Source organism: Schistocerca serialis, chromosome 7, assembly GCF_023864345.2.
Source record: "Schistocerca serialis cubense isolate TAMUIC-IGC-003099 chromosome 7, iqSchSeri2.2, whole genome shotgun sequence".
Lineage (NCBI taxonomy): Eukaryota > Metazoa > Arthropoda > Insecta > Orthoptera > Acrididae > Schistocerca > Schistocerca serialis.
The window spans coordinates 458,897,084-458,923,142 of NC_064644.1; the positions used below are offsets into that span (position 1 = coordinate 458,897,084).

The following is a 26,059-nucleotide window of genomic DNA, read 5'->3' on the forward strand; positions in this document are numbered from 1 at the left end:
GAACCTAAATATCAATAAATTGCTCTCGTTCTGTGGCGGTAAGTGTTGATAGAACGACTCTTTGATCCATTTGTGACAAACAGTTTCTTCAGGAAAGTACTCCAGAAAGCAATTAGTGAGTTTAATCAGATCCTCGACAGGCATGGCTTCAGTTCTTTACTTAACTGGAAGTCACTGTCTCATAAAACTGTGTGATCGGTAGGGAAAATTTAATGCATATCTTCATAATCCAACTTTTTTGTCCAGAATACTAGTTTCGGTCTGAAATTTGTGAGACAGATGCAAAGTGTCACAATGGTACAACCTCTTCAGAATGAAGTCACTGTCTAAGAACTTATCCGAACTGAAATATTTCTCTTCATCAAGGTGAGTTTGAAGTTCATTTCAGAGGCAGTACACCTTTTTTTCAGATATTCCCACGTGAAAGCCAGCAAGAATTACTGAAATAAATTGGCGAAATGTGTCCAGTCCCCACATCAACGCACTTTTATTGATAACATGTCGGCTTAAGTGGCCAACTTTTAATGAATCACCTATCATAAGAAGTACCATGTCCAGAGAAGCTGCTAAAATGATATCTGCTATTACGTGAAGTCTCTTCCTCATTGCTGCTCTGTAGGCAAATTTTTAATATGAAATAAGAATGCGAAATAAAGCTTGTTTGGTTCAATCTTTTTTTTTTTTTTTTTTGTCGTTTCTTTTAATGTGTGGACTGTGTGGCTGGTCCCGGCGGAGGTTCGAGTCCTCCCTCGGGCATGGGTGTGTGTGTTTGTCCTTAGGACAATTTAGGTTAAGTAGTGTGTAATCTTAGGGACTGATGACCTTAGCAGTTAAGTCTCATAAGATTTCACACACACATTTATTTTTAACGTGTGTAAAATCCACTCTCGTGGTTTATTTACCAAACTAGCGTCATTTGATTCCTAATGTCGTTTCACTTTGTTAGGAAGCTTTGGTTCAGTAGCTAGAACTTTGAAACAAATGACATACTGTCGTAATTCTTTACTTCTAACAGTAGGACACGTAAAATTGAAATTCAAATAACCGTCGTCAAACCACATTATTATTTTTGTGATAGCACTATGAGGCCCCTAGTGTAACGCCACAACTGCACTGGGAACTGTGGAGGCACACTTTGGCAACCCCAGGGTCAGCCGGCGGCGGTAATCTCCAAGTCTATGAAGTGTACGCCGAACGACAATGTGCCCTTCGATCTGCAAGAGTGTTCAGTAGCCTATTCCAGCCACATGCTGACACTGGACCATTGGCAGCAAGGATAACGGACCGCGATTGGTCTCGCACAGTTCCCACGCCGGAAACTGACGAGGAAGTATTGCAACATGTAGAACATGATCCTAAAACAAGTGTGCGAAGAACTTGAGTCGCTGTAGGTATTAGTCACACTCTGTCGTGGACATTTCTGCACGAGTAATTGCTTTACCTCTGTCATATCCAACGTGTGCAAAACCTATGACTGGTACACCACCATGCCGGGTTACAGTTCTGCCACAGACTACTAAATATCGTAGCTCACAGCCTGCCTATTATTTGAAAATGAGGGAGGACTCACAAGAGTAAATGACCGTAATACACATATGTTGGCAGAAGCAAATTCTCGAGCAGTCGTGGAGATGAAGCATTAGGAACAACGTACGGACAGGAATTGTTGGTGACAAGACTCAGAAGCCCACACGCTTTACCAGACGGTTTAGCAGATGCTGTGTATCACCGATATGCGCCATGAATTACCATCTCCATTAGAGAACATTCTCTTGCAGAAATACACCGTCGCTGGTTTATGCATAACTGGACACCACCCGATAATCTACAGGTCGTGCGGCAGTTCTTCACCCCGACGTTTCAAGGGCGATGAGTTGGTCGAGGAGGTCCGGCAGCGCGGCCGCCCCGTGCGTCGGACCTGCATACGTTCGACTTCTCACTATTCGGAGACTGAAAGACATTGGTGCATACCAGACCAATCGACAATGTGTAGACGTTGTACAAGCGTGCGACCAATGCATGTACAGGGTGTTTCAAAAATGACCGGTATATTTGAAACGGCAATAAAAACTAAACGAGCAGCGATAGAATTACACCGTTTGTTGCAATATGCTTGGGACAACAGTACATTTTCAGGCGGACAAACTTTCGAAATTACAGTAGTTACAATTTTCAACAACAGATGTCGCTGCAAGTGATGTGAAAGATATAAAAGACAACGCAGTCTGTGGGTGCGCCATTCTGTACGTCGTCTTTCTGCTGTAAGCGTGTGCTGTTCACAACGTGCAAGTGTGCTGTAGACAACATGGTTTATTCCTTAGAACAGAGGATTTTTCTGGTGTTGGAATTCCACCGCCTAGAACACAGTGTTGTTGCAACAAGACGAAGTTTTCAACGGAGGTTTAATGTAACCAAAGGACCGAAAAGCGATACAATAAAGGATCTGTTTGAAAAATTTCAACGGACTGGGAACGTGACGGATGAACGTGCTGGAAAGGTAGGGCGACCGCGTACGGCAACCACAGAGGGCAACGCGCAGCTAGTGCAGCAGGTGATCCAACAGTGGCCTCGGGTTTCCGTTCGCCGTGGTGCAGCTGCGGTCCAAATGACGCCAACGTCCACGTATCGTCTCATGCGCCAGGGTTTACACCTCTATCCATACAAAATTCAAACACGGCAACCCCTCAGCGCCGCTACCATTGCTGCACGAGAGACATTCGCTAACGATATAGTGCACAGGATTGATGACGGCGATATGCATGTGGGCAGCATTTGGTTTACTGACGAAGCTTATTTTTACTTGGACGGCTTCGTCAATAAACAGAATTGGCGCATATGGGGAACCGAAAAGCCCCATGTTGCAGTGCCATCGTCCCTGCATCCTCAAAAAGTACTGGTCTGGGCCGCCATTTCTTCCAAAGGAATCATTGGCCCACTTTTCAGATCCGAAACGATTACTGCATCACGCTATCTGGACATTCTTCGTGAATTTGTGGCAGTACAAACTGCCTTAGACGACACTGCGAACACCTCGTGGTTTATGCAAGATGGTGCCCGGCCACATGGCACGGCCGGCGTCTTTAATTTCCTGAATGAATATTTCGATGATCGTGTGATTGCTTTGGGCTATCCGAAACATACAGGAGGCGGCGTGGATTGGCCTCCCTATTCGCCAGACATGAACCCCTGTGACTTCTTTCTGTGGCGACACTTGAAAGACCAGGTGTACCGCCAGAATCCAGAAACAATTGAACAGCTGAAGCAGTACATCTCATCTGCATGTGAAGCCATTCCGCCAGACACGTTGTCAAAGGTTTCGGGTAATTTCATTCAGAGACTACGCCATATTATTGCTACGCATGGTGGATATGTGGAAAATATCGTACTATAGAGTTTCCCAGACCGCAGCGCCATCTGTTGTTGAAAATTGTAGCTACTGTAATTTCGAAAGTTTGTCTGCCTGAAAATGTACTGTTGTCCCAAGCATATTGCAACAAACGGTGTATTTCTATCGCTGCTCGTTTAGTTTTTATTGCCGTTTCAAATATACCGGTCATTTTTGAAACACCCTGTACGAACAAGAATGAAAATGAAAATACCCACTGACGGAAGAACAAAACAAAACGAAGACGGTATTGTGCGTCAGGACCGAAAGTTGGTAGGCGTGTTTCTTGTCTGAAAGATGATGTATATTCAGATTTGAATCCAGGTGAGTAAGAGAGGCGCTAGTAGTGCCGCTATAAAGGTCACAAATTACGAGGGTTGGACCTTTAATAGTGGCAACTATTAATTTACAGGTCGTACAAAATAGATACGTCTTTCAAAGTTTTACTGATCTTCAAAGTAGTCACCAGCATTGTGTATAACCCGTTGCCAACGATGTGAAAGTCGTATGATACTCTTAGCAGTGCAAGTTGTGTTGACAGTTCGAGCGGCGCGGGGTATTGCCTGACGAATTTGTAGCAGTTCTGAAGCGAATGCCGTGAAGTGCTTCCTTCGCTTTAGAAATCGAACTCATGAGGGGTTAAGTCAGGGGAGTGCAGTAGGTGGAATAGCACTTAGCAGCCCCATCAGTCAAACAAATCAGTAACAGCTTGCACTGTACGTTCTTGAGCACTGTCCTGCAAAATGATGGTCAGGTCCTGCAGAAAGTGTCATCAGTTCTGTCTCTAAGCTGGTCGTAGGTCGTGTTCCAAACAGGAACGGCATAGAGACAGAAGTGATGACACTGTCTGCAGGAACTGACCATCATTTTGCAGGACAATGCTCAAGCACGTAGAGTACAAGCTGTTACTGATTTGTTTGACTATGGGGCTGCTAAGTGGAATAGTACCTACTGCTCTCCCCTGACTTAAGCCCTCGTGAGACCAACTCGATATCTAAATTGAGGGAAACACTTCACGGTATTCGCTTCAGAACTGCTACCAATTCGTCGGGCAATAGTCGGCGCCGCTCGAACTGTCAACACAACTGAAACTGCTAAGAGTATCCTACTACTTCCACATCGCTGGCAACGGGTTATACACAATGTGGTGACTATTCTGAAGGTCAGTAAAACTTTGAAACACGTATAGTTGCCACTACTAAAGTTCCAACCCTCGGGGATTTCCTTTAAATAGAAGCTGTAATGGTCGAGACCGTCAGTTACGTTTGGGACTGGACGTGGCGACTTGATGTGGTGAGTTGATGTTGGTCAAGAATGCTTTGAAGGAATCAAAGACGCCATTATCAACACCTCACTGAATTTGAATGCAGTCGCGTAGTAGCTGTACGAGAACCTGGATATTCGTACTGCGGTGTAGCAGAAAGACTTGGCAGAAATGTAAGCATCGTACGTGATTGCTGGTAGCGGTGGTAACGAGAATGTACCGTAGCAAGAAGACCGGACTCCGAACGGCTACGTGGCACTACCGAGAGGGAAGAACAATCGTGTTCGGCGTATGGCTCTGATGTATCGTACTGCTTCTGTAGCAGCAATTTGAGCAGTAGTTGGCGCCATAGTGACGCAACGACTTATTGCAAATCGGTTACTTCCAGGACAGCTGAGAGCCAGACGACCTGCACTGCACCGATCCCAAACCACTGCAGTTGCGACTTCAGTGGTGTCAAGCGAGAGTTCATTGGAGGGCAGGGTGGAGATCTGTTCTATTTTTTGATAAAAGCTTTTTCTGCCAATGTGGCACTGATGGCCGTGTGTTGGTTAGATGGTGGCCAGTTGAGAGCCTGCAAACAACCTGTTGTGCGGTAGACACACTGGGCCTACACCTGGAGTCATGTTCTGGGGTGCGATTTCGTATGATAGCAGGAGTACTCTCGTGGTTATCCCACGTAACCTCAGTGCTAATTTCTACGTCAGTCTGGTGATTCGAGGTCGGCCGGTGTGGCCGAGCGGTTCTAGGCGCTTCAGTCTAGAACCGCGCGACCGCTACGGTCACAAGTTCGAATCCTGCCTCGGGCATGGATGTGAGTGATGTCCTTAGGTTAGTTAGGTTTAAGTTGTTCTAAGTTCTAGAGGACTGATGGCCTCAGATGTTAAGTCCCATAGTGCTCAGAGCCATTTGGTGATTCGACCAGTTATGCTGCCACTCATGAACAGCATTCCAAGACGTGTTTTACAACAAGATAACGCTGACCCTTATATCGCTGTTGTAACCAAACATGTTTTACAGTATCGAAGCGTTGCCTTGGCCAGCTCGATCACCGGTTCTGTCTCCAATCGAGTACTTACGGGACATCGTTGGACGATAACTCCAGTGTCATCTATACCCAGCGGTAACCGTCCATGAATTGACCGACCGAATCCAACTGACATGGAATTCCATCCCACAAACTAATATCCGGCACCTATACAACACCATGCATACACGGTTACATGCTTGCATTCGACATTCAGGCAGTTACACTGGTTATTAAAGTACCGTAATTTCATATTTACAATGACTTCTCTCGCTTTTACAATAACCTGTGATCTTGCAATGTTAATCACTTAAATATGTTGTCTAGACAGACGTATTCCGGAAATTTCGTTATTCTACATTAATTATTTCTTTGTGTTGCAATTTTTTTTCGTCAGTGTATTTATGCAAGCCGATTATGTTACTGCCTTCAACAGTAACTTCAATATGGCTAATAGAAATAAGGGGTTATTAATACAATTAAAATTGATGTCAGTGCATGAGAGATAATGTAAACATACAGAACTGATTAATAACTAATGAAGTTAGTACTGGTAGTGGTTCCAAAAATGCTACTGCTGCAACTAATAATAAAAATAATAATAATAATGAGAAGTGATAGTGTCATTGCAAAGAAGTGCTTGTAGGTGTATAAAAAGATATGTTCTGATATAGAGTTTTCCAAGAGAGCGAAATTTAAGCACAATGCACGAGATAGGAGCACTGGGAAATGAGCAATTTGTAGGTGGAAAGAAAGTAACTAGTGAGTACAGGGGAGAAAAGTAGACATTATTGTTGTTTCAGTTGAAATGTCATTAATATCGTTTTCAAACTGGAGATGTTATTCATTTTCCTGCTCGAATGAGGAAGATTATTCCAGAGTGGGATTCTTGCTACTTATCAGAACTTCGAGAAAGAGACTGAGTTATGGGGTGGGACAGGAATGATTTTTCTCTGATGGGACGGGGTGTTTCTGTCACGCTGTTCAGACAGGATCGTTAAGACTGAGGACAGATAAGAGGGACAGTGTACGCCGATAAGACAGTAGAGAAGACAGATTGTACAAGAAATTGTGCGCTTGCCTGCATACAGCCAGCATAACTGTGTACATGATGGAGGAAGTATGATCAACGGGTCGAACATCACTGACATATCGAACGTAGGCGTTCATAATCTGTTCCACTCGCGGTGAAGTTTTCCGCATAAGACATTACTGGATAACTTTACGGTAATCAACAATTGGAAGTATAAGCGATTACACGAGTTCCTAGTTCAGGTCAAAAAGGAAGGACTACTTATATTTTTCTATGGCATGGATACATACTGATACCGTCTTCCACACTGCAATTATGTGCACAATACCTTTTAGATTTTTATCTATTATTCCTGCTAGACTCTTTGCTGAAGGAGGGAAGTTGATATTTGTCCCATTTAGGGTTAATTATGAAACGGGTTCCCGATATTTCGGGCTGACGACCTTATAATTACCAACTGGGACCGCTTTGGTTTTGGGATGGTTGAGCCTTAAACTATATACTGCATCCATATTGATAGTGCACACAGTTAAGTACTGAAATTCTGGATAGATGTCTTCAAGTTTATGGTTTTGCAGTTGGATACAACTGGAGGTCAACAGCACACACGTGGTTTTTACGGTAAGCCAAAACTGATGACGAATCATTGACATACAGTGCAAAGACTATACGATCGAATATCGAATCCTGGGGACGCCTGATCCTACCTGCCTTAATTTGGACTTCATGGACTTTGCTGGAAGACGTGAGGTAGAAATGAAGCCAGTGCACTGCACTTGGCGAGGAATTTAGGCTGCTAAGTTTGGGAAGCAAAATGTCGAAGTCAACAATGTCAAGGGCTGGTTGCCTCTTTCGCATCCATTGCAGGCTTCAGATCATGTATAACCATTGTCAAGGCAGATGCCGTGTTGCATTGGTAACGGAAACCTAACTGGTGTTTGTCTAATAAGGTGTTTATATTAGCTCGTGGTGGATTATACATTGGTGGCCAAAATTAAAGCAACAACCGTAAATTTTGCAAGGTTGCATTTATTTTGGCATAAAACTGTATACACAGGTGGCAGTAAAGTAAAAACAATGTAAAAAATAAAGAACGTAAGCAACTGCAATATGCATAAAGGTAGACAAAAATGTTCTTCATATTTTCCAACTTAATGGATTTACACACAGATCACGAAGACTGATTATTGTGCTCAGTATGCGGTGTAACCACCTCTGGCAGCAACAGGGGCCGGACAACGACGCACCATGCAGTGAACGATGTCATCAATCTCATATTGAGGCAACAACACCTGTGTCTTCCCCATCTGCTCTCAAGTCTTGGAGGTGATGGATGGATGCTCTGATGCAGCCTGTCTCCGCAGTGCATCCCAGACATGCTCTATGGGATTCAGGCCAGAAGAGAGAGCAGGCAACGCTATGCGTGCAGCTTCTTCCGTTCCCAAGAAAACATCGAACACCTGCGCTCTGTGAGGTCGAGCTTTATTGTCCATCATTACAATGTCTGGGCCCACAGCACCTCGCAACAACCGCACGTGATGTACCAATATCTCGTCGTGATACTTTACATCGCTTAAACTTTACCGATTCACCCATATAATTTCATGAAGAGCTGTTTGAGTGGGCAGCATAATCCCTGCCCACACCATTAGGTTGAAATGGTTCAAATGGCTCTAAGCACTATGGGACGTAACATCTGAGGTCATCAGTCCCCTAGACTAGCTACTTAAACCCAACTAACCTAAGGACATCACACACATCCATGCCCGAGGCAGGATTCGAACCTGCGATCGTAGCAGCAGCACGGTTCCGGACTGAAGCACCTAGAACCGCTCGGACACAGCGGCCGGCCGCACCATTAGGTATTCTCCTCGATAACGGTCTCTTTCTACAATATCTGAGTCCAGAAATCGTGTTCCACGTTCCCCCCCAGATGCGAATCCGTCGAGAATCACTCTTTAGAGCAAATCGGAACTCATGTGTGAGAAGAACATTGGTCCACTGTTTATCTGACCAGGTGGAATGTTGACGACTCGCACTCTAGACGTTCCCTTCCGTGAAGACGCGTCAGAGGCACAAAAAATGGTTCAAATGGCTCTGAGCACTATGGGACTTAACATCTGTGGTCATCAGTCCCCTAGAACTTAGAACTAATTAAACCTAACTAACCTAAGGACATCACACACATCCATGCCCGAGGCAGGATTCGAACCTGCGACCGTAGCAGCCGCGCGGTTCTTGACTGAGCGCCTAGAACCGCGAGACCACCGCGGCCGGCCAGAGGCACACATACAGCAAGTCTCCAGCAGTAAATGACACTCTGCCGAAGACTTATGTACACAGTTTGCCTCGATACAACACGCCTAGTGGATGCTGCGAGGTCATGTTCCAGTACTGTACAGTACTAATGCGGTACCGTTGTACTCTTACAGCCAAATAACGGTCCTCTCACTCTCTGATGTCACACATGGTCGGCCGTGCCCTGCTCTTTGGGATACAGTTTCGGTCTCTTTGCCATACTGCATCTAAACAGCGATAGTGGATGTGGGAGTTCCCGACAAATAATACCCCGTTTGATGGGTGCCCTGATGTCATTGCTGGCGTGGTTGTCCGTTGACCGGAATGCTATCTTCCGTGCAGAACACGATCGTATGGACAACTGTTGACAGTTGGTATGATTATATCGTGCTTAGACACAGGACAGGGAAATAGAGGTTTGTTGCTTCAATTTTGGACACCAGTGTATAATCTAAGGCCTTGCACAGTGGTGAAAGAATGCAAGTAGGTCGGTAATCAGAGGATGCTGCGGCAACGTCCTTTTTAGGTAGTGGCTTAACTAGTCCCTGCTTCCAGGCCTTAGGAAAAACACCGTCGTTAATAAGTGGTTTAAGATGTCTGTTGTAGTGGGCAGTAGTGCGTCAGTAATAAGCTTCATCATTTGGACTGTGATGCCACAGTATCAAGCATATGATGATCCGATAAGCATGACTGGTTTTTTACGTTACTTTTAGATCGGGTTTTTCGTCACTGCCTTCGTTCGTCCCCATATAGTAGCCCAAAAGTCTCTGTTATATTTGCGGTTCAATTGCGGATGTAGGTAATATGTAGTGCCAGCTTAGTTCTTCAGTTGGGTCAAGGGGATCAGCTGCATCTATGATTCTGCCTACACCAAGACGATGCAACTCTTTCGCAGGATAACTGGCCTAAGTCTCTTGTCCGTTAACGTATGGACATGCCTGAGTTTAAAATGTACAATTTAGGTTACTTCTTACTGTGGAGCTGTTTTCTGCATTGGTTCAAATTCAAATGGCTCTAAGCACTATGGGACTTAACAGCTGAGGTCATCAGTCCCCTAAATCTTAGAACTACGCAAACCTAACTAGCCTAAGGACATCACACACATCCATGCCTGAGGCAGGATTCGAACCTGCGACCGTAGCAGCAGCGCGATTCCGGACTGAAGTGTCCAGACCCGCCTGGTCACAACGGCCGGCCCTTTATTGGTATTTTAGCTTTGACTTTATAACACATTTTACATAACGCAATATCTTAGGTTAATGTGTTTTTGAATTATGAATCCTACTATTTATTTTTATTTTAATGATGGAAGAGTGTTACATATGGTGAACTAATGTGTTGGTCAATGACGTACGCACATGTTACATATCTGACTGCATAGTTTTTTCCCAGGTACGTTCTTTTTTCTTTCACATTACTTTTATGTCGTTCATACCAATGTTGAAAAAGTGCTCCTTGCGGTATGTGTCGGTTTTATGATGTTGTGTTGTTATTTTCGCTATCTTTGATGGTGCTGTTTGTAATGTAACACTCTCATAATTTTTCTTTTGTCTCCGCGTTTTCCTTTTCCAACTTAGACCTGAAGATGATGTGCAGGGCAAATCGAAACAGGCAGTCTAAATAAAAGTAATTGTGACCCATAAGGTGTTTCTTCATGTATTATAATAACAGAGATTATGGTTTCTAAGAAGTGGCGTAGACTACGAAATTTCTTTATGTTCACGAATATTGTTCCTTCTTTGATGGCGATAGTCAGTTAATGTCTGATGAAGGCCTTGTAAGCCGTAAACCGCCACTAAAATAAAGTAATACTGTGTAACATACATGACGTGTTTTTTCATTTGTAATCCTAAACATTTTATTTATTTTTTCTAATTTCTAGTCTGCATGGTCAGCAAACATTCACTACTTTGTCTGATATCCTGTCATCATGAAGTTGCTACGAAGGTAACAATAAAGCTAAAGAATATCACTAAAAATTTCATTTAAACTAAGAAAATATTTTATGCGTACCTACCGATCAAAAGTATCAAATTTAGAGCGTAACACACTAGTAAATGACGGTAGTATTTTTTAAACACAAATTATTCCCACTTACTGGAGGCAGAATACAGTCTGCGTTATTCTTACTTCTTTTTGTCAGCTATGGAAAAGCGATGCCTGACGTCAGTCTAGCACAAATGGCTAAAGACGTGCCCGAAATAACTGTAAGTGACCTCTTACATCATGCAAGTTAAGCATAAAAGAAAATTTCATTAGCAAGACTCATTGCTCTTGGGGGACAAGTAATCAGATAAGGGAACAAGCTAAAAGGGGAGCAACCAAATTAATTCTGGAGTGCCCTCCTGTAGAACGCACAAACTTCATACATTAAGTTTTCACGTTCCTTTAATTATCATAAATTCTTGAATTTCTGTGCATCTTTTTGCATGTAACGGACTCCTTTAGGAGCAGTCTTCTTATGTTCCTTTTCCATGAAGGGTGACTTCTTTTACTTGTTCTTAACATGCTACTACTGAGAGCAAATTAGTAGTTACAATGTAGTTAATCTAAGTGCATGTAGATTATATGCAAACTTAGCAGCTAAGAAATAGTTTGCTACAAGTTGTGAAAATATCATTTAGTTAAAGACTTACTAAGAGTTATGAAGACGGGTAAATTTATTTGCGGTGACCGTAAGAGACATCCTTGCAGCAATAGGAAACGACTTGTGTGTGTGTGTGTGTGTGTGTGTAGAAAATGAGGCTGTTGCTTTCAATGTCGGTTTTGAGGATATCAAAAGCGGAAAACAGTTCTTCATGAACATAAAACATGGAAAAACAGTCTGGACATGGAAGGGTAGATGGGGGTGTCTGTGCTAGAGATAACTATGCGAGGGGAACTTATACCGTAGAAACGTCTGATCGCCACGCACACAATCCAACCACAGTGGACATTGAGTCCAGGTACAAGTAATGTAGAATCAAATAGTAAAAGCTAGCAAACATTTACCTGTACACTAATACCTCGGAAACAACTTTATGGTGTGTAGCGAAGGGTTCTTTCCGTGCCACTGTCACGTTCTATTTTTACGTTTCCCTTTTCCATATTCCCTCTTGTCAATTTTTTAGCCCATAGCCTCATATTTCGTCATCTGGCATTTTAGGTTTCGAGTGACGGTTGAGTGAAGACACCACAGTGTGATCTTCGTCAGCGAAACAACTTCCGAAGAATCTATCTTTTCTGTTTAACCCCTTTTGTAGAGGAATACCACTGAGGAAATATAGAGAGACGGCATTTGAAGCTGATTGCAGAGTAATTCTACTGCAGCCAACACGCATTTAGCGTAAGGATCACGAAGATAAGAGAAATTAGGGCTCATTCTGAGACATGTAGACCGTCGTTTTTCTCTCGCTCTATTTGCAAGTGGAACAGGAAAGGAAATGACTGGTAGTGGTACAGGGTACCTCCGCCACACACACTGCAGTGGTTTGCGGAATATGTTATGTAGATGTAGATTTAGGTTTCAATGCTTTTACGATGTCTGGGAGTACGGTCAGCTGGGTTTCATGAGTTTACTGGTCTAATTTAAGAGCAAAACTGCTTCAAATCTGTATCAGATCCGTAGACAGAATTTTACTTTCCAATCCGCAGAATGCTTCACGACTCTCAGTACACTAATTTTGGATTATGTAGGTCTATATTTGTCTGTGAGGTTTTGGCTACGTTTAAACCAGTGGCGAAGCCCTGTTTTTTGTGGGTTTTTTTTTCGCAGTACCTTTCTAGTGCGCCTGTCGAATCACGGTGGTTCTTTCCCACCCGTCAAAAGTTTGCTCGGCACACATTCGTCTAAGTTGTACTGCACAATACTGTTTAACTTTCTCCATTTTTTCCGGTATTTTCCGTCTCAGAGCTGAATGTTTGGTGTTAAATGCAAAGCTAATCTGAAATCTGTTTCTTGTTTTTATATTCCTACTTACACCTGTAGTTACTGTTGCTACAACGGTACTGCGATCACTGAACCCAACTCTACGTTCAATGACTGGCTAACACACCTTTAACTCTTATCTTCATCCTAACAATTTCGCATTTGGATTCTGTACTAATCTAAATAGGTATTATCGTGTTATGTGCAGCAAAAAAAAAAAAAAAAAAAAAAAAAAACACACCTCCCCCACTGGTGCCTAGTCTATCTTTGTGATATACGCTGAGGTCGCATAAGTTCAAAATGTTCAAATGTGTGTGAAATCTTATGGGACTTAACTGCTTAGGTCATCAGTCCCTAAGCTTACACACTACTTAACCTAAATTATCCTAAGGACAAACACACACACCCATGCCCGAGGGAGGACTCGAACTTCCGCCGGGACCAGCCGCACAGTCCATGACTGTAGCGCCATAGACCGCTCGGCTAATCCCGCGCGGCATCGCATAAGTCATAGGATTCCTCCTAATCTAGTTTCGGATTGCCCAGCTTCGCGCAGCAACACGGCCTACCATGGACTCAACAAGTTGTTGGAAGTCCACTGGAGAAATGCTTAGCCACGCTACATGTACAGCCGTCCGTAACGGCGAAATCGTTGCCAGTGCAGGATTTTGGGCACGAAATGATCGTTTATGCCCCATAAATGTTCGATGGGATTCATGTAAGGCGATCTGGGCGGCCAAATCATTCGCTCGAATTATCCATAAAGTTCTTCAAACCAACCGTCAATAATTTTGCCCGGTGATACGACTCAATGTCATCCACAGAAATTCCATCAATATTTGGCAACGTGAGTCGATGAATGGTTGCAAACGGACTCCAAGTAACCGAGCATAACAATTTCCAGTCAGTGACCAATCCATTTGGTCCAGAGGACCCGGTCAATGCCGTGTACATACAGCCCACATCATTATGTAGCTCCCATCAATTTGCACTGTGCCTTGTTGACAACTTGGGGCCATGCCTTCGCGGGATATGCGCCACACCCCAGCTCTATCGTCAACTAGCTCTTAGTAATGGAAATCGGGACTCATCTGACGAGGCCACGGTTTATGGTTCAACCGATATGGTCAGAGTCCAGGAGACGCGCTGCAGGCGTAGTCGTGCTGTTGGCAAAGGCATCCGCGTCGGTCTTCTGCTGCCGCAGCCTAGTAACACCAAATATCGCCGCACTGGCCCAAGGGATACATTCGTCGTACTTCCCAGATTGATTTATGCGATTTTTCACACAGTGTTGCTTTTCTGTTAGCAATGACATCTATACGCAAACGCCGCTGCTCTCTGTCGGTAAGTGAAGGCCGTCGGCCAGTGCGTAGTGCAGCAACTCGGCGTGATGAGAAGTAATGCCTGATATTGCACAATCTTGACACTATGGATCTCGGAATATTGAATTCTCTAACGCTTTCCAAAACTGATTTCTTAATTCCTGTCGTGTGGCCATAATAACACCGGGAATCTTTTCACAGGAATCACCTGAGTAGAAAAGCGCAGCTCCTCCAATATGTTGCCCTTTTATACCTTGTGTATGTGATAATACCGCTCTTTGTATATTGTATATTGCTATGACTTTTGTTACCTCAGTGTACAGGTGCTGCGCAAAAATACTCGAATCGCCTCAAACACAACACATTACCGTTTCTGATGCAGTGTAGCAAAGCCATTGGCACTCAAAACAGCTTACGGATGTCTTGGAATGGATAAGTAAAGCCCTGTTTGGTTCTCAGGGGAATCTTATACCATTCTTCCTACAAAAGAGTCAGTAACAAGTTCAGATAACAACAATGGGTGTGAATAGCGATCACGCTCCATTCTCTCTAATGTACACCACAAAGACTCAATAAAATATACATCTGGTGACTGTTGTAGCCGGAGGAGATGCAACAGTTTAGCTTCGTGCTATTAAAACCAGTATTTTGCGATGTGAGCAGTGTGACAGAGGCCATGTCGTTCTCGTCTTGGAACACAGCATCACCATTGGGGAATAAACACTGTACCATGGAATGCACAGTATCAACCATAATGGTCACATAATGCTTGGGAGAAGTGCGATCTTGAAGAATACCGATGGGTCCCGTAGAATGCGACAATATGGTTATCTAACTCATCACCGAACCCCGCCACGTTTCAGACTTGAGACATAAACTGGGCCAAAAGTTGGGAACTGTGTGCAACAAGACTAATCTCACGAAATTCTTATTTTCTGGGCGCTGAACATAGAGGGAAACCAAACTGTTTTATTTGCTTCAAACTCACGTATTCCCCAGCTATAATCTACCCTGTCTGTTTAGTCCTGTTTCATACTTACAGTAATCGGAAGAAGTCAGCAGTAATCAGGAGCCATCATGTTTACCGTGATCTTCAAAAGCTGAATGTGTGCAAGTAGGAGGTGCGCTACAAGTTAGATGATGTGTCAACTGAACGCTATCGGAGACACTGTTAAGGGAAAGGAAATGTAGCGGTTAACAAGCGTAAATGCAATGCGAGGAAGAGTGGACGTTTTATACATTACTTTATGATTGCTACTTCGAGAATTTCAAGTACTTTTGATAAGACGAACTCAGGTGACGGGGGCATGACTTTCGATTCGAGCAGCTATGTATTAACTTTGATTTATCGTATTTTGCATGCCAAATAAGTACAAAAACTATTTTAGAGACCTCAATCTCATTTAAGGCCACAAAATGTAAAATACTATAAAGATACGTTGTAAGGTTATCATTAGCAAACTCAAAATTTTCTTGTCTTATCTGTGCATTTATCTGTCTGTATCTGAAGGCGAAAACTACTAAAGCGATTCTGATACGGGCTCCACTAAACAAGTGGACTGATTCTCGAGGAAGGTTTGTTTGAGTAATTAATGCCGCTACACCAGGCAAATGATGAGGCCGTGGATACGTAGTATTACCAGCGAGAAGTCTGAACATGTCGCTAGTATGAATGTAAAGAAGTACAATTTTCTGAATCTCTATTTGATAAGCTTACAGAACACATGCCGAACAACATCAAAGTGATAAGGAATTTGACGATTTCTTTGTTAATGATTCTCATCGACATCTGCACACATACTCTGTAAGGTGCCATGTACATTGCGGCGGTTACATTGTACGACGAAGTCCTTCTCTTTCCTACTCCATTCACAAATGATTGTCTCTATACTTCCATACGAGCTCCAGTCTCTCATATCTTCTCGTCTTCGTGAGCGTCAAACAAGATGTGCGTTATTGGCAGCAGAAGCGTTCTGCAATCTGTCAAAGATGTCGGCTGTCTAATCTTTCTCAACAGCGTTTCAACAAAATGAACTTCTTTCTTCCAGGGATTCCCGTTTCAGTTTACGAAGAATTTCTGTAACACTCACGTGCTGATAAAACATATCGATAACGATTCGCCGGCCGTGGTGGCCAAGCGGTTAAAGGCGCTACAGTCTGGAACCGCGCGGCCGCTACGGTCGCAGGTTCGAATCCTGCCTCGGGCATGGATGTGTGTGATGTCCTTAGGTTAGTTAGGTTTAAGTAGTTCTAAGTTCTAGGGGACTGATGACCTTAGAAGTTAAGTCGCATAGTGCTCAGAGCCATTTGAACCATTTTTGATAACGATTCAATCAACGCGCCGTTGAATTGTTTCGAGGTTTTCGTTTAATCCAAAAGGTAGGGATACAAACTACTCGAGCAGTACTCAAGAATGGGTCACTCATATTTTCTGTAAATAATTTACGAGGTTTGCCCAGAAAGTAATGCAGCACATTTTTTTTTTTCTCAGTCGAAGACAATGCTACGAATGTGGAACGTTACGTATATATTATTTGAAGTAGCATGACTGAGCGCGCCAAGTTTCCGCCACTTCCGACAGATGGCGTATAATCCATTCAGCATAAGAATACACATGATGTAAACAAACACAACGCAATGATTGCTCAGAAGCCGTGGCACACGTACACTGGTGCCGTAACGCTCTTGGAAGTAGGTCCTACTTATGTTTCAGATATCTTATTACTAAGTTACGTTAAATAAAACTTTAAGATATTCATATGTATTAACAGCCATCAACGTTTTTCTTAATAATGCTTTAGCTACGTAGTTTTTATTTCAAAAATCGTGTACAGTCACAGCCTCTGCACTGTTGTTGTCTGATGTCGCGCTGATAATGCGCAGTATGAAAATGGCTGAGGCTGCTTTCTGTTCCGTAGTGAAACACGCGTGTGGAACACGGTTAAAAAGTGCCGAGAAATAGGCTGTTCTTAATGTTTTTCATCTATTTACGGAGATAATCGGATTTGAAGTGTTCTCAGTGTTGTAAATAATAGATTTCAGCTATCAGTCGTCCTTTAGAAATTTTAGTGGCAGATCTAGATTTCAATTCATTGTGGATGAAGCCCGACCAACAGGCATTACATACATTCATCAAAAATGATAGTGCATTGAGAGTGGCTAGTTTATAGCTGAAATCTAGATGTGCCAATAACATTTCTAAAGGACGACTGATAGCTGAAATCTATTATTTACAAGTCAATATAACAGTCGCTGCGTGCAACAGCCTCTGAATGAAGGGTAACCTGATTCTCAGTGTTGTGTATAATGCAGTTCACTGATTTGCATTGAAAGTGTAGCGCAGTCAGTAGCATAATGGATTGTGAAACAATTGCGGTTGTTCGTGGTGTGGTTCAAATCCCCACAGTATCATTTTCTTTTTCTCGTTCAATTGAAATACCCACATCTCGCAATTATATAACTCATCACCATTTTTTATGAATAATGTACAGCTTCTTGTTTCTATTTACATACTGGACGCGAAATTCCTGTTACATTTCCAGTACAAGTTGTTTATTATCGATGTTTTATGAAAGACTGTTCATAAAAGTTGTTGAAATTAAGAAAACATAACAATTTAATTTGTAAAGCAAAAATGAAAAACCAAATTCTCTTTGTATGGACAATGTCCTTCGTTTTACACCACAGAGATAGAAACGTGTCGTAGAAACATGAAAAGCAATCATTTTCACAGCACCGAATACATCGTAGAAACGCTGCATTTTTGCATTTGCTACTGTACCATTACAATATGAGCCCAACAGAACTGATCCGGAGTCAAGCTGCGGGATCTGCCCCTAGAAGTAACAAGCTGCCAGACGTACTGGAACTGTTTTATCACACGTCATTGCCGAACGCTGGCGGGATATAGAACGGTCGTCATAAAAGAAAAGGAGAAAATGTTGCGCCAGGTTGGCGGGCTTGTCATATATTCCCAAAGTTCAAACTACGCGGCATTGCCGCTATTCGAGACAGTTGTGTATCTTTCAACAGATCATGGTTCATATCCCAAACATTTGCATCGAGTAGAATGAAAAAGAAAATTGAGGATGTTTTAGATAATGATCAGTTTGGCTTTAGGAAAGGTAAAGGAACCAGAGAGGCAATTCGGACGTTGCGGTTGATAATGGAGGGAAGAATAAAGAAAAATCAAGACACGTTCATAAGATTTGTCGACCAAGAAAAAGCGTCCGACAATACAAAATGGCGCAAGATGTTCAAAATTCTAAGTAATATAGGGGTAAGCTTCAGGTAGAGTAGGGTAATACACAATATGTTCAAGAGTCAAGAAGGAATAATAAGAACAGACGACCGAAAACGAAGTGCTTGGAGTAAAAATGGTGTAAGACAGGAATGTAGTCTTTCGCCCCTACTTTTCTATCTGTACATCGAAGAAGCAATGATGGAAATAAAAGATAGGTTCAGGAGTTGGATTAAAATTGAGGGTGAAAAGATATCAATGATATGATTCTCTGTTGGCATTGCTATCCTGAGCGAAAATGAAAAAGAATTACATGATCTGCTGAATGGAATGAACAGCGTAATGAGTACAGAATGTGGACAGAGAGTGAATCGAAGAAAGATGAAAGTAATGAGAAGTAGCAGAAATGAGAGCAGAGAGAAACTTAACATCAGGATTGGTGGCCACGAAGTACATGAAGTGAACGAATTTTACTACTTAGGCCGCAAAATAACAAATGACAGACGGAACAAGGAGGACATCGTAAGCAGACTAGCAAAAATAGCATTCCTGTCCAGGAGGCGTCTAATAGTGTCAAACATAGGCCTTAATCTGAGGAAGAAATTTTTGAGAATGTACATGTGGTTGTGTGGTAGTGAAACATTGACTGTGGGAAAACCGGAACAGATGAGAATCGAAGCATTTAAGATGTGGTGTTACAGACGAATGTTGAAAATGAGGTGGATCAATAAGGTAAGGAATGAGGAGGTTCTGCTGAGAATGGGAGGGGAAAGGAATATGTGGAAAACATTGACAATGACAAGGGACAGGATGGTAGTACATCTGTTAAGACATCGTCGAATGACTTCCATTGTGTTGATGGAGTTGTAGAGGGCAAAACTGTAAAAGAGATCGGAATACTTCGAGGACGTAATTGCCAGTGCTACTCGGAGATGAAGAGACTGACACAGGAGAAGAATTTGTGGCGGGTCGCATCAAACCAGTCAGAAGACTCATGACTAAAAAAAAAGCAAAGTATGTAATAACACACTAATTTGTGGATATGGAAAGTTCCGTTGACCATGTTCAGTTGCCTTCTTTTTTCAGGTAAAGAGACACTGTAGACAGTTTGACTGCAAACAGTTATAAGGGACCAAAACGTATGGACGACGGTTGATATGATTGCACATACAATATCTGAAAGGTAACGGCTTTGCTTTCATTTAATGAGATCAAGTGGAAGCTCTTCATATCAAATAACGCCAACAAATCGCAAGAAACATTTCTTCCAATACTGACGCTGACAGTCATTTATAATTTTAATTAAGCAGAAAACTTAAAGAAACATTAAAAAAGGAAAGAAAGAAAGTATGCTACGGCCACCCAAGCAGGTATGCGCAAAGTCGAGGATTGCCAGGGCGCGCACGGACCAGTTTGGGCAATGTAGAATATTGTAGCAACAATCGGTTTATAAGTAGGTATAATTGTTGTTAGTCGGCAAACCTCGAGTAATTCCGAGGCTGCCAGTAATATATATAGTAATATAAGCTGGAAGTTATTCATTTGGAACATGAGTTGATCCCTTTCAATTTTTTCACTTGATTCTTATTTTTAGTTTTATCTCTACGTCAGTAGTACCAATAGGTGCTGTTAACGTAATTTGTAGCTGTATACAAGATATAAATCATTGTGTATCACCATGATTATTGTGTATGTACAATCTGTTTACAGTTTCCAGATAACAGTTCAGAAATTCGTGGCAATAAACGGAAAATGGACTGAACTGCTGCTTTAGGGTAGGTTAGGGTACTCACTTGACCTCCAGGGCGAGCGCAATGATGCCTGCAGCGAGGGGCGCCGCGGCAGACGTGCCCGTGTGCCGGATGGTGCACGAGTTGCGCAGGTCCGTCGTGGCCTGCACACAGAAACGTATGTGGGTTATAGCGAAGCATTCAAGGAGGCCAGTGAATGCATAGCGTGAATTAACCAATGGAACGGCGCTGATGTTGGCCGTTCTGCGTAGCAAGGTCGTCGCCTGATTTTACACATTGAATTAGACTTAAGGGGTCCAGCCAGCCTGATTATCACCCAGGTGTACCTACAAAGTACGTAAACAAACAATGTGCGACGATAATCTCATGATATGCTTAGCGACATTGTAATATAAATTCACACGTGTGTCGTTCCACGTTGAAGCCATTGTCGAACAACGGTAGTGCACTGTCAGAAGACAGCGCATACCTCAGGTTTCCTGCAAACGTAATCCTGCAGCGACGAGGATAACGTGTGCATTACAGTGTGCGGGTGAAATGGGTTCGCTACTGGAAACGTATTCTAAAGCGGGAAAGCGTAAGATACCTGCGCGAAATACGCCTCAATTGTACACAGATTTACGGTGAAATTCTCACGGTATGTAGACCAGTGGGTAGGCCAGACCTACTAAGAAGACTGCCTACACTACGCTTGTCCTCTTTTAGAATACTGCTGCGCGGTGTGGGATCCTTACCAGATAGGACTGACTGAGTACATCTAAAAAGTTCAAGGAATGGCAGCACGTGTTGTATTATCGTGAAATATGGGAGAGAGTATCACAGAAATGATACAGGATTTGGGCTGTACATCATTAAAAGAGAGGCGTTTTTCGTTGCGACGGAATCTTCTCACGAAATTCCAATCACCAACTTTTTCCTCCGAATGCGAAAATATTTTGTTGACACCGAACTACATAGGGAGGAACGATCACCAAGATCAAATAAGGGAAATCAGAGGTCGTACGGAAAGATGCAGGTGTTCATTCTTTCCGCCCGCTATACGAGATTGGAATAATAGAGAATTGAGAAGGTGGTTCGATGAACCCTCTGCCAGGCACTTACATGTGATTTGCAGAGTACCCATGTAGATGTAGATATAGATGTATGTCACGCTTTGAGAGAGGATGCACAGACTAGGTGATGCTGATCGGGAGCCATGGCCATCGACTCCGACAACAGACGACAGTGTCAGGCAATCGAGACAGTGATTCGTGGCAGTCCCACAGTGACTACGGCAGACATTGCCCTGTAGATGCGCGTCTCAATAGGCAGTACTCACTCCATCCTTCGACATCGTCTGTAGTATCGGAAGTTGCGCTCTCGCCGGGTTTCGCCATCACTGTCACCTGAACGCTAATGAGTCTCTGGAGTTCCCTATGCGTTAATCCGTGGACAACAATGATTTCCCAAGCCCCATCATCATGGCCGACGTGACATGGCTCCATCGTACCACACGTGCAACGAGGAGAGCGTCTATAGAGTGGAGATTCACCTCTCCACCTATTCGACAGAAATGCGAAGTTACGCCATCAGGAGGGAAGGGCATGACTAACGTTTTCTTCGACTGTGAAGGAATTGTGGACAAAGAGTTTATGGTAAAGAGCACAACGACCATTGCTAATTCGTACTATGCAAAACTCACATTGCTGCGCATCGCCATAAAGAAGAATAGGCTTGGAAAATTAAGCAAAGGCATTATCTATTACACTTGGTGTGTTGCTGATACCACAATTTTTCTTTGAGACATGTTTCACCACATACAATGAATGACAAGCGAGTTTCACTGAAAAGCCCTGGGAATCATTTGAGCAGTAATTAGGGAAGAGTGTCACTATGTAAAGCACTGAATTCAAATGTGGAGGGATTGTGAAGCAAGCAATGTTAGAATATGTTAGAATAGATAACACACCACGTACTTAAATTCACGTACTTAAACCAGGAAGCGGGATATTTTGCGTCTAACAAGGGGAGGCCGCCAATTGTGAAATTCAGATTAGATTCATACTGCGCATAATAAAAGCTCATGACCAGAGGTGTAATGTGGCAAAGCACCAAGATGCACTTCTCAGCCGTTGTAGAGAAAATCGACAGTTAAAATAAACCGTTGCGGTGAAATACTCTCTACGATTAATAATTTTCTACAGCGTCGTGGCGCAACGGTAAGCGCTCGGGTTCGTAATCGGAAGGTCGGGGGATCGAATCTCGCGCCATGCAACCTTCTTTTTTTTTTAGTATTTGTTTTTTGTAATTCAAATGTGTGTATAAACACACACACACACATATATATATATATATATATATATATATATATATATATATATATATATATAATTCCCGGCAATCAGTTGCAACAATTATGCATATAATAAGTTGTTGAAAGTTGTTTGTCGTGGAAAAACTGGCGACTTCGAACATCATTATGTTTTCCGCAAGCAAAGTTGTATTTCACAAATGTTATTAATTGTCTTCATAATGTTAACCACGTATAGTTAACGGAAGACGTAGAAACGATATTCCGAAACGAATACGTATAGCGCAAGTCAAACGTTCGAATTAGAATAGAAACCCCACGAACACAAATTTGCTGTGGCAGGTATGAAACATAAACTCCGTTACTCGCTCGTTACACTTGAAGGACAGATGTTGAATGGGCCGAAACGAGCCGTCGCATAACAGCGTAGTTGCCTGCTAACTTCGAAAGAAGGTAGATGCGGTCCATAGCGCAACTTATAACATCGTCGAAAATCATTGCGGACGTGAGAGCTTTGGTACACCCTGTTAAACAAACGGAAAAATGGAGGCGGTACAATTGGAGAGCGATCCGCCTTCACCAACATGCATAAACAATTCATTAATAGTTTATATATATATATATATATTTGAATTAATTCATTAATAGTTTATATATATATATATATATTTGAATTACAAAAAACTAATAATAAAAAATGTTGCATAGCGCGAGATTTGATCCAGCGACCTACGGATTACGAACCCGAGCGCTTACCGCTGCGCCACGACGCTGTACAACATTATTAATCGTAGAGAGTATTTCACCGCAACGGTTTCTTCTAACTGTCGATTTTCTCGACAACGGCTGAGAAGTGCATCTTGGTGCTTTGCCACATTACACCTCTGGGCATGAGCTTTTATTATGCGCAGCATGAATCGAATCTGAATTTCACAATTGGCGGCCTCCCCTTGTAAGATACGCAGAGATCCTTAAATATTCATCGGCGTTTCAAAGTAGCGCAATGAAATGTAACACAAGAGCTCCAATATTCCGATGTACAGAAACCTTAAAATCAAATGTAAACACAAATATATAAGGGATAGTCAAATGAAACAGAGACACACTGAAATAAGTATTCATTATTTCAGAAGTAATCCCCTCAGCTCTTAATAAATTTATCCCACTCTTAGAAAAGACGAACAATGCTTTCATTGGGAAATGGCTCACATGTTGCCAAGTTTGGTTCGACTACGCTGCAGAAGTTTCGCTCATAAGCCGTCACACATCCTCCACGCGGTATCGATTTCCACACTTGTCTGATGATGTTACGAGCCGACGTTGCGTGCATACGTACAACCAGTTCTGATATCTGAGCTCGTTTGTGATTGTATCTGCTTTCTTAGTTATTGTAGCCCCTGATGATGTCTCTTGCATTGGAAGACGAAACATTAGGCACATAAAAATGCCTTGTTTTTCGGTTTCAACATTTTGTTGACACAGCAACAGCAATCTTTTTTATATTTTATTAAGTGTTTATTAAAAAATCTGTCAGAGTTGCAGTAATGTATATCTGGCGACTAGTTTTGAACCAACCGGTTGATTCTCAACCCTGGCGTACTGAGGCTGCGGAAACAACAGTACATAGTTGTCAGTGGACAGTTAATACAAACGCACAAATGTGGGAATACAGTAAAAACAGTTCAAATGTAACAGAAATTAATTATCTGAGTTCAGACATGACTGCACTGAATGTACGTGATCTTAATAACAAGCATCAATTTGGCAGTACAGACTTCACTACATAAACTGAAGGTGGAGGGGGCAGAAAGGAAAGGAAATGGAAGGATCTATGATATCAGCTGCGTCGGGACTTTATACGAAATACGTGAAAATGCGTGGCGGACAGGGATTCGAACCTGGTACCTGCTGCAAGGCAGTTGCGATAGCCACGCACCACCCAGACAGCGTTTGCCATAAATGCGCGGACAATCTCAGCACGCTCCCCTGCCGACTCACATTCCCTCATAGCGCCATCATTCTACAGTCCCTGTCCCCGTCCTCTAAGCTCGCTAATTTTATTCCCACTGGAGGTCGAAAGAAATGTGCATCCGCACTGAAGGTTCTGGATTCGTCGCCCATCGAAGCGAATTAGCTAGCTGTATGCGTCTTGCCTGTTCTTTCGAACACGCCTGAAAGAACAGACACTACGCATTCACGTAACTAATAAAATGCTCGCAGATGACTATCTCAATCAACACGTGTCTATTTAGCAAGACAGAATCAAAATGGAGGCCAACACAGTCAACAGTACGAGAAAACATTCGATGGCGTTAGTTACATGCCTAATGCACAAGCGAAGGTCCGCAACCAATGGGCGCACCGCTTTGTAAATGTGGATGCGACGAAGTACGTTTATTAACCTGTTCGTCAACTTAGTGAATAACTATGGCAAACTTAAAAGTTTTACACAAACAAATATAATAATCATGTATACGCGTTACATATATGAACGTAAAACTAGTGTTTCATGTTCAAGTGCGCACCCATGGCCAGTGGGTGCATCGAATTTTATAAGAGGCATGGCAACACTTTTATTAATCTGTCACAACCAATACAAAATACAATAAAGATAAATAAATAAAACTACATTTGTTGCTCCATAAACAATTTTTGCTCATACATACACAACATTGCCATCTAAGATTAACATAGCTCACTTATATAAAATTTATTTAGCCAATAAGTTTTGTAAAAAAAGCAGTTACATAGTCCTAATAAAAGAGCATGTGTTGGCACAGAATCATTATTTCATCTCGTCATGCGCGACCATATTCAGATCGCCTTGTCCTGTAATGATGTGCGTATCTGTTCGTGTGAATGTTATTGTTGTAAATTACACAGGACGAATACTCAAGCATTTTACATAATTTTAAACAATTTTGTGTCACTCGTCACACAACCTTATTCATATCTTACCTCCTTGAATTGCGGCACCTGTAAGATTCAAGCGTCGTAATCTGACAAATTTACTAGCTAGACATGCTAATCGAATACACTTAAGTGCTATGAGATCCACTACAAAGCGCTCTCTTACGAAACATTGTGCTATACGTCACATAGTCCGCAGTAATACTGTGAGGTCATCATACATTATTCAGTATGCTAAAAGTAATAATTAAAACTTGAGAAACGCCAAGCAACAAATGTAATTTTACGTTTCCTTTAGTTTACGTCTATGGTCACAAACTTTTTGTTAACAGATTACCGGTTTCGGTACTACTGACAACATGACTCGTGCATGTGATGTTATTTATATGTACTTGACGATGCTGGTGCTGATTCTGCATTTAACATTTGACGATGCCACTATGGCTGCAGTATATTAGAACTTTGTTTTTATGAAACAGATCTGATGATGGTCATTAAATACCGAAATTGGTAATCTGTTAACAAAAAGTTTGTGATCATATACGTAAATTAAAGGAAACTTATTACATATACGGGTCACTGTTTTTTCGCGACGATGTCGCAGCTTGTGAAATATAATTTTATTTATTTAT

At 42.4% G+C, this 26,059-nt stretch overlaps 1 protein-coding gene across 2 annotated transcripts in view; it reads right to left on the reverse strand.

Annotated features, from left to right (window-relative positions):
• The window catches only part of LOC126412741 (neuroendocrine convertase 1-like), a 492,712-nt gene that overhangs the window by 100,354 nt on the left and 366,299 nt on the right, over positions 1-26,059 (reverse strand). For both annotated transcript variants that reach the window (XM_050082477.1, XM_050082478.1), the window contains exon 9: positions 20,270-20,370. In XM_050082477.1, the coding sequence (XP_049938434.1) occupies positions 20,270-20,370 (101 nt within the window). The remainder of the gene's footprint in view (positions 1-20,269; positions 20,371-26,059) is intronic.